Source organism: Aulostomus chinensis, chromosome 5 (genome assembly GCF_037954235.1).
Source record: "Aulostomus chinensis isolate RoL2024-O1b breed Wild chromosome 5, RoL_Achi_v1.0, whole genome shotgun sequence".
NCBI classification, from domain to species: domain Eukaryota; kingdom Metazoa; phylum Chordata; class Actinopteri; order Syngnathiformes; family Aulostomidae; genus Aulostomus; species Aulostomus chinensis.
In genome coordinates, this window is record NC_141324.1 from 6,935,626 (window position 1) to 6,952,773 (window position 17,148).

Genomic DNA, 17,148 nt, shown 5'->3' on the forward strand with positions numbered 1-17,148 from the left:
CAGCTTGAGCAGTTCAGCGTTGCTACTGCTTGCTGAAATGGCAGCAAAATACATCATAAAACAAGATCCAAATTGGCATTCGTCATAAGACCTAAATTTCAAACATGTAACTCAGTAGGCATGCAATTGAGCTGGGAAGTGGTTTAAGGACTGTTATTCATTATCTGTATGTACAACTCTAGAGAAGACCGGTAAGTTATAAATCTCCATCATGGCTGAACCTTAGATACTGATACTAGCTGATACTGTCCAAGTGGCCGTTTTTTTCCTTTTGATGAATACAATCCTGACTTAAATAAAAATCAGTTCTGCAATTCGGTTTTATTTTATATCTGACATGTTACTGGGGTAAGATTGATTAAGTAAAGTTACCATTGAGACAAAGAAAATTCAGTGTATTTTCAGGCTTTTTACGACCTTTTAGTGATCATGGGTGCTGTGGTGGTGACATCTCAGAGCCAGACAGAACACAACTCAAAATAATTCCACTTCACAGATGGCCTTGGTCCATTTGCTGACAAATACTGACAGTCTGAATCAGCATAATAGGGACCCTGGTCTCGACAAGGTCCATCCATCCATTTGCAACAGCTTATCCTGTTAAGGGTCATGGGGGGAGGGGGGGGGGGGCTGGAGCCTATCCCAGCTGCCTTTGAGCCAGAGGCGGTTCACCCTGGATGGGTCGTCAGTTCATCGCAGGGCAAGCAGATATAGACAGACAACCATTCGCTCTCACAGCCACACCTACAGTCAGTTTAGAGCTTCTAATTAGCTTAGTCCCCTCTTGCATGTCTTTGGACAGTGGGAGGAAGCTGGAGTACCCAGAGAGACGTAGGCACAGGGAGAACATGCAGACTCCACACACAGGAAGACCCCGTGTTTGAGCTGGGGCTGGAGCCTTCTTGTTGTGAGGGAACAGTGCTAACCACTGCACCACCATGCTGCTCCTCTCTGCAAGATATCATTAGATATATCATTAGTCATCATTAGTTGTAGTTTGAGAACTAAGTGAACGTCCCCTTTAAAACTTTAACTGCATGTTTGTGGAGGGATAGTTAAAGCCATGAAAAGCACAAGGATTCCAAAGAGGGATGAAATTTAGCAATGAAAAGATCAAATCTTTGAAAAGGTCGTTGCTGATGAAATGCAAGGTAATGGTTCTATAAAACGGCATCTGACAGTGCTGTAAAGAGGAAGAGCACAATTGAAGCTTTGTTCAATTCTTGCCACACACAAGCAGCAAAAAAGATATGCAGCATGGTTGTTGACTTCCATTTCCTAAGATCAAAGTCAAACAAATGTATGGAAATAGTTGCTAATGCAGCTTTAATGGGTGTCTCACTCACAATGGCTTCCTATGGGCCCTCTTCTTTCTTATTGGCAGTAATAATAGCACTGTTGTTGTGAGGGGGGCTTTGAGTGCTGTGAAGATTGGGCCAGCGCATAGGGTGGAGCCACTCAATACAACTCTGCATGCCTGCTCAAAAGAGGAGTGGGAAAAGAGTGATGAGAATCTGCATCTGACATCTATGATCTACAGTTGCCCATTTCAAGCAGCATGGTGAGACAATAAAGCATTAATTTCACTGCATTCAAAAGAAAGATGGAAAGCATCTACACGAAGATCAAGAAACAGCTTGAACTGTATAATGGGAGCATAAAAAGGAGGAATTTCCAATTGAAGTGGAGAAGCATATTGCTGATGTGTCACGCAAAGATAATCACAGTACTTTTGGTGCTTTTTTAAAAAGTGATTTCAGTCTCTTAGTTGCTGTACATAATAATATTGTGTATTTGTATTTATTGTCATGATCGATGTGTTCAAGGCAGCAGGAGTGACAAAGTACTCCGTCAACAAGGGTTCCACTAGTATTTGTTGCAGATAGAAACAAGATATGGCCACAGCTGTTGATACTGTGGAGTGAAAAAAAGGTTAAACCTAGTTGAACTATCTCACAGAATCCCGAAATCAAAGGTTATTACAAATATTCCTTAAAAAGGAGTAGTAAGACATTTTGAATGCTATATATAAAGCTAACGCTTACAGGTGATTTACTCCCCCACTCAATTCCCACCGGCCAACATAACCTGCTAGCACTCAGATTTTCTGCAATCGGAACAGCTTTAATCAGGATTTACTCTTTCAGTAGAAAATGGGTACATATTGTCTCTGCTCTGATCAGCTTTGTTGGCCAAAAACCATAAAAAATGCAGTAATGTGACCAGGTTTTTGGCACTTTCAATCTAGGACATGTACAATGAGCAGTTGGAGGTCCACTTTCAATGATAATATTGTTCAGACAGCATTGAGGATGAAAATGAACAACCTCACTGACTTCCATGCTGCTTTAATTACAGCTACCAAAGATTTTATTAAAGCCTGAGATAGTACCGTACAGTGCTCTTTTGCAACTTTCATTTTCACGCTGGTGCATTGACTGTCCATGTGAAGTCGACCAAGAAAGCAGGGGGAAAAAAAACAAAACAGACAGGCAATTCCATATTGCAATGGGAACAGGATCAATCTGAGATTATCAAACCAAACAAAATATTAAAGCCTCATAAGCAGAGCTCATTTCTGCACTGATCCAAAGTCCCTCCAGAGTTTGCATATAAAAAGATATCATTCCTGTGGCTTCTTTGTAGACACACAATGACAGGTGTCATCATCTCATGGACTCGGGAAAACAGGTAAAAGTGAAATGTTGAACTTTTTACACAAGGTCCCCTTAACTTTAACAACTCTCTGAGGAAAAAAAATTGTGTTTAATTTACTGGTGTAAAGGTCGACCATTTTGTAGCGCTGTTGAAGTACTTGGATGGACAGATATTGATAATATTGAATTGTGATTATTAGGGGTACTCATCTTATTCTTTGACTGACTGATCATAACTATTGGGGTTTGAAATGCTCTTGTTAACAAGCCCTGGTTGGTGCTGTTCACTGTGTGACAAGCTGTTGGTACTCTGGAATATCCCCACCCACAAGATCCAAAAACTGATCTAACATCCCATCATGCATCTGTAGCAATACCAGTGAATAAACTGTTATGCTTGAGAAAAACTTGTTATTATAAGAGTTCTGGCTGAAAAGGTTCAATCCAACCATGAAGTGATCAAAGGAGATGAATTGAGTAAGGCTGCTTACCAAGCTAAAATAAGAATGAAGGGAAGGGGTATTACCACAAGCAAAATTAAAATAAGTCTCAAGATTTATACTTTGATTCGAGGGACAGCTAAAATTCTTGTAGTTCAAAATAAATTGTCGTGGGTAGTGAGACAAGGCACTTCTTCAGGGCAAATCTTCAGTAAAAGTTGGAACCTTTACTTTTCAAAAATAACTGTATGTTTTCCATCAATATAATAGAAAATGCTGGTCAAACTGTGAAAAAAACCTCCAACTTCACAAAAAAAATCTTGCTCAATTGAGGGGATTGTATTTCTTTTCTTGAAAAAGTACTAAAGAAATTAATGACTTGTGCAAATGAAGGTAATCCATCAGAGATCTCACTGCAGTTTTTGCTGATAGTAAAATTGGCTGTTCCGCCATCAGCATCACATAACCTATTTATTTGCTCCAAACCAGTTGATGGACAGAGAACAGCTCATTTCTTTCTTTGCCATATATCCATTGCTTGTTTAAAATTCACTTGAAAAAAGGAAACAGAAATATAGCTTCTCGTTGTTTTTTTTTTCCCCAGGTCCTTTTTTCCAGTGGAAATCAATCTCAATTGAGTTTTAAAATTACACCACACAGAAAGGTAGTGTAAAGTAAAAGAGGGGTGCATGACTAGACTGTGCAATCAATCTGATTGTCAGCCAGGCCATTTGTGTTAAAGAAGTGTTACATACTTTGAATTTCAAATGTCTCCTTCCATCTCCATACACCCCAATATTTGGAAGCATTTAAGACCAAAGAACATCATAATAGCCTGCAAAACTCAACCCTCACTTTAAAATCCAGGCTCTCTGTCAGTTTCTGAAAAATGGAAAGAAGCCAAATATGTATAACCACCACGATGGAAAACACACACACACACACACACACACACACACACACACACACACACACACACACACACACACACACACACACACGGTGGGACTATACCATAACTATATCCAGCAGTCTGCCCGCATTAAATGCGAGAAGGACAAGGCCACTATTAATCTCAGCAGATTAGTGTACACCTACCACCCAAGGTAAAGGCACTACAAGAGGAAGAAAATACATACTGATGTGTAGGAAAACAAGACAGGAGTTGTAAAAAATAAATGTGTTTATTCTGTGTTTAATATCTACACAAGTGCAGAAACACACAGCCATCATACACACGTTTTAGTTTACACAACTCTGAGAAAAGGCTGTAGTTAAAGGATGAAGCTGGGCAAATAATATCAGCAGTAAAAAAAAAAAAAAAAAAAAAGACTGCTTGATACAGCAGCAAGCCCCAAGCGGATATAGTTGAGCAGGAGACGCCCGAGGCCACGTTTAAATCCACTTCAGCAAAACACATACACACAAGCACATATGGAAATATTTTCAAGACTGAACAATAATGATGTGTTGCTCAAAAAGTATTAAACCAGAAAATTTGGAGCTTTCTATTGTTTTTTTTAAACTTTCTACTATCTTAGAACAATGCTAAATAATTTTTTTCTGATGTTTCATCCCTGTTACCACATTCTGAGGTGTCCAGGACCACATATGGCCACATTCTTTCAATAGTGTGTATGCAAATGCTTCCTGGGTCATCTCAATGGTCTGCCTCATCAACTGAAATCCTTTGTTTAAGCAGGAGTACCACTGTTGAGCACACAAACATGGGCGCATTATAACATTGATCATTGGAAAAGACCACAGAGGGTTATTATTATGGCTGCATCAAAAATCTTTGGTGGGTTGGTTTGTTATAAACAAGCATCACGATTGCTCTCCTGATTCTTCTGCTGATAAACACAAGAAGTACAATAATTATCACCAGCCATTCTGCTTGCTTAAAATGTGAGCTAATGTCCTCGACTGTTAGCTGATTTCTCTCTCTCTCTCTGCTTTCTCAGCTCTCTTCCTCTCTCTCACGCACACACACAAGAACAGAGTACCTTTCTATCCCAATTTATTTCACTGAATCTTTCATAGTGTGGCAGGTGTGGAATTAATTACACTGATTTAATTGTGTGTGTGGGTTTGTCTATGTGTGTGTGTATGTGTATGCTTGTGTGTGTGTGTGTGTGTGTGTGTATGCTTGTGTGTGTCTGTGCACATGTGTATGCATGCATTGGCATAGGGATGACATATGATGACGAGTGTCTGTATGTGATAAGTTGCATAAATTGTATCTTTGAATGAGTCCAGATATTTAGATAACAAACACATAGTTGTTGTTTTTTTTAAAAAGCATCTTTCTATTTCGAAGTTTCATGGAGTGGGACTGACCGACAATAGGAAAGCCACAGGTAAAGAAAAATAAATAAAATAACCAGCAGAAAGATGTGGCAAAAATGCACCACCAGCAACTCCCATGTTTGAAACTCTGCAAAACAATAGCCACAGCTGCTGTTAACTACAAAAAATTAAACAAAACACGGGTTAAATAGACTGATAGAGAGCCTATGGCACGAAAGAAGCATACAACTCCTGTTTATGGGATTCTCAAACTTTTTGTTTTACACAAACACTGGTATACCAACTGCACAGAATCAACACAATGAAATGCAGGCATAGGTTTCCTAGCAATATAAAGCCCCTTTCACCATCCATCCATTCCATCCAAACTCTTCCGCTTATTCCTGCAAAGGGTTGCGGGGGGGTGGGGGGGGGGGGGGCTGGAGCCTATTCCAGCAGCTTTCAGGCTAGAGGTGGGGTTCACCCTGGACAGGTCACCTGTCCATTGCAGGGCCAACACAGATAGACAGACAACCATACACACTCATAGTCACACCTACAGTCAATTTAGAGTATCCAATTAGCCTAGTCCCCAATTGCATGTCTTTGGACGGTGGGAGGAAGCTGGAGTACCTGGAGAGAACCCATGCAGGCACAGGGAGAACATGCAAACTCCACACAGAAAGATCCTATGCTCAAGCTGGGGAATGCCCGAGCCGGGACTCAAACCTGGAACCTTCTTGCTGTGAGGCGTCAGTGTTAACCGCTGCACCACCGTGCGGCCAGCCCCTTTCACACTGCACCAAAAATACAGGTGAACGCGGGTGTTTGGGCACTCTGAAAGGGTTGACTCAACATTTTGACTGACCCTCCAAGCGACCTGGGATTTTAGCGGCTCACCTCGGTTCTGCTTGGCTCGCCTGCAGTGTGAAAAAAGCACCCCGCATTGTCTCAGGTTTCACGTTACCGTCCTGTCGCATTCTTATTTTGTTATTGTGCTGCCTGTCAGGCTGTCATTGTGGAAGCTTCGGAAAAATAAATAAATAAATTTTAAAAATCGGGCTGGTCTGCACTGTGAGAGCTGCTCACTCATCTCTCGATAAAGTTTTGGCCTCTGTCATAAGATCAGTCTTCCTGTTGATGTCCCCGAGACTCTGTTTCACTCCTTTTTTCCAAACAATTTGCATGTCTGTGGACATCAACGCATTTTTGAGACAAGGCGCACTTTTATGTGGAATGATGATGTTGTCAGCACGATGATGGACGAGAGAGAAAAACACAGGCATGCAGCCCTCACAGTGGGAGCTCAGACCCGCGCCTGCTGGAAGCTTGAATGCGCCCTGATGCCAAGCAAACGCAGGTACAAAAACCCGCTTTGACCTGCGTGTTTCAGTATGAAAGGGTGTAAGTCTTCTAGCATGGTGCTATAAATGAATTATGAAGCTTCGTACATCTTGGGGAACTTGCACTGCAGGTGGATCTTCCTAACAAAAAACACAAAAATCCTACAACAGTCCAGACAAAAAGCCCAATGTAATTTTATTGTTTTTGTTAGAAAATATATTAATTCTGACTAAAGCAGCAAAAAGGTGAACAGCTAGTTTTTAAAAACATATCTAGTTTCTCCCCAGGGGACCCTAGGTGGCAACAGGAGGTGTAGTCCAGTGGCACATCCAGATAACACGTCACATGTTATGCTAGGCGTGTCTAATGACATCCTCTGCATGGAGGCTGAGGAGGTCGTGGGTCTCAGTATCTCCCCAGTTGGCCATCTTCCAAAATGTTCGATGTATCTTAAACTTGGAACTCACGGGTGAAGTTTTTCTCATCTCTGTGCGCTAGTGTTGTCAGTATGTTTTCCTGTGTTTTTTTAATTTCTGCTGGATAGGATACGTCATCACCACGCCCTGAAAATCTGTCAGGGTTCCTTCTCTTTCCCTAAAATTATTTTCCAAGACTTTTCCAGGACATTTTCAGCAGCTACAGAGACAAGTTATTACATCATACACTAATACATTTGTCTGTCCCCCTCATACTTTGGAAGTGTTCTTTTCTACAGTTGTAACTTGCATTTACCCAGATTCCATGTTTATTACTCATACATTTAATGTTAGTCTATGGCTGTAATTTAGAACAGAGAGGAGGCTGTGGCCGCGGGAGAGAAAAACCTCACACTCGTGGACCGATACTAGCGACACTTTTCAACTTTTCATAGTTGCTAGTTTTGTCTCTAGGCACTAAATCCTTAACGGCGTCTGAAAAGTCACTAAATCTAGCGACAAAATAAACTGGAAAAACTGGGTTGCAGAACCACTTTAATTGGAAATGCAAATTTGATTGGCTGATAGTGTCACATGGGGCGCTGCACTGGCTAGAAGCAGAGAAGCGCTGTGCCCAGAAAAAGGTGACAACATACATGCATGCGTATAACTTTTAACCCATTTGCATTTGCTCACAAGGTGGGGGGAGGATAAATAATTTTCCAGGAAATATTAACTGTTTCCAGGACATTTTTCCTTTTTTTCTCATTTTCCATATGTTTTCTATGACTGTAAAATTGGTCAATCATTTTCCAGGTTTTCCAGGATGCGTGGGAACCCGGTCTGTGTCAGAGTGGGCGCACTGTTCGGATCAAACTCGTACGAGTTAGGGCGATTTCCCCCCCAGTCCTTGTCACTCAATGTGAACACAACAGGAACCCCAGCAATTTGGGAAGCAAAAACATGGCTTTTGTGCCAGTGTGAAAAGGGCTACAAAGTTACTCTTGGTTACCACGAAATATCTGCGTAATCATCCCGACACACAGGACATAGTCATGACCTATTAACTACAGCTTCCTTCCTCCCTCCTTTCAAAAACACCAAGACATCCTCAACCAAGAGAAACTTGTACATGAACCTATGGAGATAACAGACATGTAAAGAGAGGAGGGAAGAAACAACTTTTAATGTCACGTTAGCCAAAAGGAAAGAAGTAGTCATGAGAATGATGGTGAGATGAGTACAGAGATGAATAGAAAGAAGAAAGTGAGCTCCGTTAGTGGACCTCCTCAAGTAAGGATGAAAGATGGACGATGAGGCAAGCAAGGATAAGCTCTTATGACCTCTTATGTGTCTTATCGTAATGCTCTTTAGTAACCACAGAGAAGATTTATACCAGAGGCTTGGAAGATTTTCCCCAACAAGAATACTGCACCATGCTCCAGGAAATCAAGTCTGAAGAACTACTGGAGAAGCAAACAACCACCACCCACACACCTGCGTGCGTGTGCACACACACACACACGACAAACAAAAATTAATCAACACTGAGTAAATACAGAATTATAGTATTTTTTTCACAAACGCTATTGGTGAACATCCTTCCATGAACGTATTCTAATGCATATTTTAAATTATTGTATGAGTCTTCAATTTTTTTTTTTAAAGTACCCCAATTTGAATTTCTTGAAAAAGAAGAAATGTTCAAAATGGGAGATAGAAACACATTTTTTGAATGAGGTCTGATATAGTGAAACTTAACTCATATCTGACCAGCCGTTTCCACTGTCAGTGTGCTCCCAGATAGTCAAAAAAAATGGTGCTACTCTCTTCACAGTGTGCACTATATCCATGCTCACATGAAATAACATTTACAAACATTCAGACAGAACTGTCTTCATTTTTCCATTGTAGATGACCAAGATAAACTGTGTAGCCTCATTTATAAAACAAATCTGGATCTCATTGATTTTTTGCAAGATTTCCATTTTTAGCTCAAATTTGGTTGGCAGTTAAATGGAAACACAACTAGTGCTTTTGATAAGACCCCCATAAAACTAGATTTCTGGGGTTAAGTTAATTTTGAAGAAACCAATTACATGAGAAGGAAAACCACTAACGATAATTCCAGGTGTTCTGAAACCAACCCTTGAGCTCAACAGCAGTGCTTTAATGGCAGTTAACGGCTACTTTTCACCTTTCTTTTATCATTACTGTAAGAGTGGGGTTTTGTTTCACTGCTTGTATCAATAGCTAAAGCACAGTGTTTAGAACACCCGGACAGAGATGTTCACAAGTCTTTTTTTGAAAGTCCAAGTCTCTAAAAAATAAAAGTCTCATGTCACTGGGTCTATAATGATATCTTTTATGTCTACTATAAATTAACACATTCCTCTATCCTCTCACTCAAACCCAGTGTAATGGTAACCTGATAAACCTGTAACATTAACGTTACATGGTCAACAATAAACCTGTAACTTGCCTGTAAGCCAGCAGTATAACTATGTAGTTTTCTATGTTTAACATTAGCCAGTAGATGGTGGCAGCGGAACGTAACGTACATTTTTTTACGTCATGTTAACGGCACTCAATGCAAACAAGTGTGACAAGCAAATTAACACTCTATTCATCTTTTCAAATATTGAGTTACAAAGCTAGTAGCAAACTAAGTTAACGTTACATAGCTGATGCTGAGCTAAACATGTTTGCTAACCCTCCATATGTGCTAATGTGACTTAACGTACCGAGCTGGGTGAGTTTTCAGGAAATTTGACATGGTTGATCCAGCATCCTTAAATTTGATAGCGCAGACTTTGCAGACTGCACTTCTTTTGTTGGTGCCATCTTGTTTGAAGTTTTATATAACCAAACATAATTACAAAGGGCACAGCCGGTTACCATAGTTACCATAGTGTTACCTTCATCTGAAGTAAGAGTGCTTGAGGCGCACGCCCGCTGTGTAACACCGTTATTACCGTAACAAAAAGGAGGGAATGACATTAAGCTTGTCAGATGTTTCAAAGTTTCCTCAATGTTAATACGCCAAAAAAGAAAACAATGATTGTTCGCGAGTCCCAAAACACAAGTCCGAGTTGAGTCTGAAGTCTTTTCAGCACGAGTTCAGGTCTGAAGTCTTTGTGTGTGCGACTTAAGTGCAACTCGAGTTCGAGTCGCATCTCTGCACCCAAAGTGCCAGCCATTCACTTCGGGATTAACATTCAGGTTTATTTGGTATATTTTCACAATGTTTAAATACCATGTGTAAAAAGTGCAATCCAAGTTGCAGCACACCTTGTCACTTTATTCAACTGAGGTGGTGTTTCTCAGTAGGCATGGGACATCAGGACATATACTTTGCAGACTAGGGCTATAACTATCAATTCTTTTCGTAACTGAGTAATCTATTGATTATTCTGATGATTAATCAAGTAATTAGATAAGAAGTATTGCACATTCTGCATTGTTTTTGTGATCAAATCTTTGTTGTTGTTTTTTTTTAAAGAATATACCCCAATAGAGGGAAACAATAAGACATACGTCATACATAAATGCATCATACATGGGTATAGGCGGCACGGTGATGCAGTGGTCAGCACTGCTGCCTCACAGCAAGAAGGTTCCGGGTTCGAGTCCCAGCTCTAGCACAGGATCTTTCTGTGTGGAGTCTGCATGTTCTCCCTGTGCCTGCGTGGGTTCTCAGTCCTCCCACAGCCCAAAGCCATGCAAATGGGGACGAGGATAATTGGATACTCTCCATTTCCTGTTTAATGTAAAGGCCCCCGTACAGAGTTGTTTAATCTTATAAGCACACTTGGTCAATGTCGATGTCATTCACCATCACATTGGTTTCGATAATTTTAAGAAATTCCGTCATTAACCATCTCCTCCACATAAAGCTTTCTTCTGTGAAAACTGAATCACAATGAAGCAAGTTGATGCAAGTTGGGTTTTGGGGTGTCTTTATAAAACATCCTGCTGATGAAGAAAGTAACAAGATCAGACACAGACAGGGTAAAAAAAAACGTGCCTACTTGTGTGTGTAGTGCATGCGCGTGTATGTGGGAACTGCATTGACGCAGAGAGGAGAGATGCTGCAGCCCTGTGACAATAAATTATATCAAAACTTTAATTTAAGTTTATCAATACTGTGGTCTAATTTCAGTGTCCACCCCTACGTGCAAAACAAAGTACAGTTCAGATTTAAATGAATTTTGCTCCAAGGAATTTTAGTAATCGAATTACTTGAGTCACTCAAGTAATCGTTTCAGCCCTGTTACAGACCAAAACCCTCCATGACCCTAATGATAAAAAGTAATCACATGCAAACCTGCATCCAAAAAACAAGAGCAAGCAATTGTTGTCCTCTTCCAGCTCTGTGCTCTGTTGGTGTTGTATATTGATGATAAGAACTGAAGAACTTACTCTGTGGCAAATGTTCATTGGATATTTTTTGACATTTCTGATTTAGGTTGCCAAATTTATTAAAATACATTATTGTACCAATAAAACCCAAGCTTTAGGTGTTAAAAAATCGAAACACAGACAGATTACAAATTTGCCGGAATAAAAGTATAAAACTAGCTGATCAAAGACTAGATTAAAAATTATGTACAAAACTGACCAGATAGTTGATGTTCCAACATTTAGCCATTTTATTTTTTTCCATATGTCAACACCAAAAAAGTGTTTAACTGCCAACCCTAATTCAAGGACGACTATTTTAGGTGGCGCAAGGCCTAAAGCATGTCAAACCTTTAGAAACTCCACAATGTTTTTCAGGCAACTGATTGACTGTCCCTTAGTTTAATCCTGTTCAACTTTGCTGCCTCCTTTGGCAGAGTCACCATGGCTTCAAAAGGCATCAGGGACCCATTACAGCTTTATGTAACAGTCTAGAGACAGGGACATGGTTGTGACTGCCCCCCCACCAAATCTGTGAACAAGGGTTTTTTCTACAGCTGGGTAACAAAGCATGACCCAATAATCCCAAAGCTTGACTCAAAGCTAAAGACACCCCCACCCCACTCCTTAATATCCCTTCCTCCCACTCTCTGAGGACTTTATAAGGCTCTGGTAGCTGGGGGGGGGGGGGGGGGGTGCCTTATGGACATGCATGTAATATGTTTTGTTTTGGGGTTTTTTTTAGCATAAGGGTGTACAGATGCTAGCACGCTTAGCTTTGATTATTCTAATTATGACTTGGAGTGAGAAGTATATCATGACGAACACATGGTGAGTAGTTGATGAGCTCATGTCCCTCCGATCAAGCCATATTACCGTTAAAAGAGGCTGACAGACAAAGGACTTCATTAGTAGAGAGTTTGCATGTGCATGTTTATTTGTGTGTGTGTGTGTGTGTGTGTGTGTGTGTGTGGGGGGGGTCCTGATATCTGAAAACATTTCAAGATTACTCAGTTTAAATTGTAACATCAAGCAAATGTTTAAAAGCAGTGAGGCAATGGTCAGAGGAAAATCAAATTATAACACTGAACTTAAATATTTCCAACAAGATGTTCCTGTATCAAAAGTATCCATGCTGGTGTCATAGTTGAGCCAGTTTATGACCCAAGATACTGGGTTATCAGTAGCCAAACCTTTTCATGAATTGCTAATGCAACCAGCTTCTCATATTTCCATACTGGTGATGAAAATAAAAATCCTGTGTTTTACTTTCTCATGGTGGAATTGAAATCTTGGACTGCTCACACACGCACACACACACACACACACACACACACACACACACACTTGTGCTGTTGTCAATACTGTAAGAACAGGCAACAGCATGTTTCAAACCTAAAGTCCAGCATATCACTCCTATTGTGTTATGCTTCCCTGGCCCTGGCACAGTTGGAAAGTTTAGCCTCAGAGCTGAACAGTTGCATGAGGTCCTTCCATAATCTGGCAATTAAACGAATGACAAGCATAACTCCCACTGGCACAGCAGAATGGTCAAAATAGGCACTCGTAAACAAAGAAGTGAACAATCAGTTTTGTAATCCGATTCAGAAGTGCCAACATCTCTCCATCACATAACCCTAGAGAGGGCCTTGGATCCCATTAAGCATTGCCTGTTTTCCTGACTTCATGCCCGTGTCAGCACACAGCCCCATCTCATCTCTAATCACTCCTCAGCAAGGTCGTATTACAGATTTCATGAACCATGTCCATGTTGCTTCCTATACTATTTTCCATAGTGATCATATTATATCAGTTCAGGTGGAGGGTATCTGTCATGTCGGTCATTTACAAGTGTGAAACCTGATTCTTACTGAGTGCGTTGTGCGTGTGCCATTGGTTAGGGCGCGTTTCCATTGGCTCACTTTGACTCGGGTTGGTTTGGCCCTGTTTCCACTGGCCCCAACATGGTACTAACTCCGCTGGGGTTCCAAGCAAGCCGAGCCAGGACTAAAATGTGACGTAAACACACAGCGAGGCGGTGATTGGGTAACTTACCGGCTTATGTCGTCTACTTTGTATCATCTTGGCCTCGACGGAATACTGGTCAATCACTTGGTAAAGTCTTTTATACTTTTCTTAGGTGTTCTGTTCTGCCACCTGAAGCCTTGCCTGTCTGTTGTCCCGTACCTACTTTTGAAAACCACAAAATGAGCAACAGGCATAATGCTGTCTCCATGTCATCCGTTGTTGTTGTTGTGTTGCACACAAATTACGCCGGGGAACTCTCAGCCAGGGAGTCCACCCACGCTGACATGATACCCTGTGCTAGTGGAAACGCGCCCGTACCGAGCTGTACCGACTCGACCTAAGCTGAACTAAGCCAATGAAAATGCGCCCTTACTTGCCCACCTTACATATCCTAAATCCAAAATGTCAGCCAGTAAACCTTCATGGTGACTGGTTCCCATGGTCAACAAACTGAAAATCTTATCTTGATGTCACCCAGCTATTTACCCCCTCTTGAGTTCTGTTGACAGAAAGACAAAACCATGTGACTGCCTGGTGTAACTGACCTTGACTGAGATTGGGTACAGTTTGTCGGAGAGGCAGGTAAGAGGGGAAACGTTTACTTTTGGGTAGGCTTTGTTTTGACAGCTAAAATGTCTGAAGAATGTAATACCCACATGGATACAGCAGCTTTGATTACATATTATATATGCATTGCCTTAATTTGGCCTTTTTTGGCAAAACACAGTCATATGCAACATGTAATGGACTCGTGTGAAATTGACTCACTTTTAAATAATGCTATCCTACCTTGGTAGTACAATGTTGCCTTGTGTTACCATATGTAAGGAAGACTAAATATTATATAGTGTATCATTGGTAGCAATCTTGCATGATTACAGTAAAGTGTAGGTAGAGTAGTGCTGTTAAAAATAAGACTGTACATTTTTACAAGTAAAAAATACATACGAATAATGGAAAAACCAAACTAAAGCAAACTAAGGAAAACGTGTGAGTAAAGAAAGATAAAAGGGAAGGGGGCAACAAAAGATTCGTTAAATAGGTACTTAAATTCCACTAAAACAAGCAGCTGTACAGTCCCCCCAAATGATGATTGTGGAATTAATAGTTTGACAAATGTGAGCTGTGTTTGTCATGAAAACAAGTATTAAAAGGTGAGTATCCACAACTGACTTATTCAGATACTCAAATTTCAGTTTGCAGGTCAATAAAGACCATCAACAACAAACCAGAATTAATATGACATGACTAACTTCACTGACTTCATCAAGATTCTTCTTATATGTACCAGCCCTCAGGAAGACTTGCCCTACTTATCAAGTCAGACTGCACCAACACTAAAAGCACATCTCACTTTGATGTTCAGAGGTATCAAATTTGGTTTTAGTCGTGGGCTGGGTTCCTGGTCATTTAAAAAAAATGCATTTAGATCGGCAATCTTCCTGTGAAGCACCAGCCAAAGTTTGCAGCTCCCCCTAGGTACATTGAAGCAACATGAAACCTCAGACAAGCTCCAGTAGCCCTCACACCATATGGCCTGAGAAAAATCCCTACAATAACAATAAAGGCAGCTTCAATGTTGTTATATTATGTGTGTGTGTGTTTTAATCAATTTCTCTCATTTCTAAGCTCATTCTGCAGCTGTGTTGAGTCGTGTGAGTACGCTAGATGGAGCTTGGCGGAATGGCCCTTTGTTTGGAAACATCCTCTCTGCAGTGCTGGAAATGCGAGACGCTTATCGATCATTTCAACTGGGAGCCATTTGTGTTGCTAAAAGGCTGCGAGGAAACGCACGAATAAAAGCTGAAAATAATGTTATACACAACTATCGGTGGGTTAACTGAGCTAATGAAACAAGTCAAACACCTCCCACATGCATTAACCACACTGGTGGCTCTTTGTCCGTTACGAACAGCAGCAGCAAATAAACATAAAACTGTGGGGGATTCTTTCGGATTAACGTTGGATTAATTATAATAAGATACCAAATAACCGCCTTTGTTGCTTGCTTCAACCACCCTCAGCCATAAAAACGACTTTTGCAAAGGAAGATATATACACACACACACACACACACACACACACACACACACAAATAAAGCCCCCTACGCTATCGCGCTGAGTCCTTTTGTATCCGCGTCTGTCAACCCTCCTCCCGCGCCTCCCCCTGCCTCTCTCTGGGTCTATGCTCCAGCAAGCTCCAGCCGTCGACGAGGAGCCCCGCAGAAAAGTAGTGTTAGTTGCTGAGACGCAACTTAAAATGCTGAAAAGCTCCCAAACACGGCCATTCTGGCTTTATAAACTAAAACAAGCCTAAGGAAGAAAAAAACAGCTCAGAGTAAAGAAGCCGCAATAGGGAGCCCTTTAATTTTTAAACAGCAGCTGCTGAGCTAAGCTAGCGAGCGACCTTATCTCTGCTCCTCTTCTTTTCACACACATGCCGGTGTAACATAAGCTCCACATTTGACAACAAAGATTTCCTTTTTAACTTAACTAAGATATTACACTCATAAAACTAATGCGTTGTTGTAAATGCTCCAAAAATCGACGTTTCGCGTACTTTCCACGACAGCAGGGAAAACTTCCATCAATCATCTCCAGCAGAGATCCAGCGGCTTTCCGTAACAGTCCAAGGTTTCAGAGCCAAAAAGCTTCGTTTAGGCGACTGCGCAATATTCCACTTACCGACTTGTAAAACGTTTTCCACACAGCCGGTCTCTAGTAGCTTGATACCGCGACGGAAAGGCAGTCCGTCTCCCGTTCCCAACGATCCGGCTGCTCCCATAGTAGCAGTCGTACCAGTGGTAGATCCTCCGCCACCAGCGGCGGTTGTACCTCCAGACCCAGCACCCCCAGTCCCGACGGTGGTCGTCGACGGACCCTCCTCGTTTATTACTCGGCACTGAAACGAAGAGTACATGCATATCTCCTTTTCGTTCCTTGGAAACGACCAATAGACGATACGGCGTTGGACGGGCTCCGGGATCCGCTCAAAGCGCTCCTCTACTCTTTCGAAGGCCCACTTTTCCGCTACTGCCTTCGCGGCGCAATCCAGAAGGGATTCCGGGGAACGATAACGGGAATTGGGCAACCCACTTCCGTGGCCGGGCCCTGGACCGGGACCTCGGGGAGCAGGGCGCAGGCAGGGTCGCTTGCTGGCCGGTGGTAATGAGAGGAGATGATGAGGCGGCTGTTCTCTGCGTCCTTCCGCCATGGCGAGCCGATCAACACTGACTAGACGGACGGTGTACGGACACCCAGCAGCAGCAGGAAGCCGATTACACACACACACACACACACACACACACACACACACACACACACACACACACACACACACACACACACACACACTGAGCAGCCATTGTAAAACCACACAAGATCTCAGAAGAGTTCCTATCACACATTTCACAATGATAAACACAACACCAGATAACACACTTTTCCTTAAATGTAGGACGGCTCTCTTAATTCCCAGTCATTTTAATGGCTGATTTTATTTTTAAAAATTCCCATTTCAAAGTATTTTATGTCTTTAAAATTGCTCCTTACTCATCAAATTTTCACTATTAT

At 41.5% G+C, this 17,148-nt stretch overlaps 1 protein-coding gene across 1 annotated transcript in view; it reads right to left on the reverse strand.

Annotated features, from left to right (window-relative positions):
• The window catches only part of zswim5 (zinc finger, SWIM-type containing 5), an 82,236-nt gene extending 65,443 nt beyond the window's left edge, over positions 1-16,793 (reverse strand). The window contains exon 1 of the mRNA XM_086202829.1: positions 16,261-16,793. Coding sequence (XP_086058955.1) covers positions 16,261-16,789 — 529 coding nt within the window. The 5' untranslated portion in view covers positions 16,790-16,793. The remainder of the gene's footprint in view (positions 1-16,260) is intronic.
• Positions 16,794-17,148: the final 355 nt, after the last annotated feature.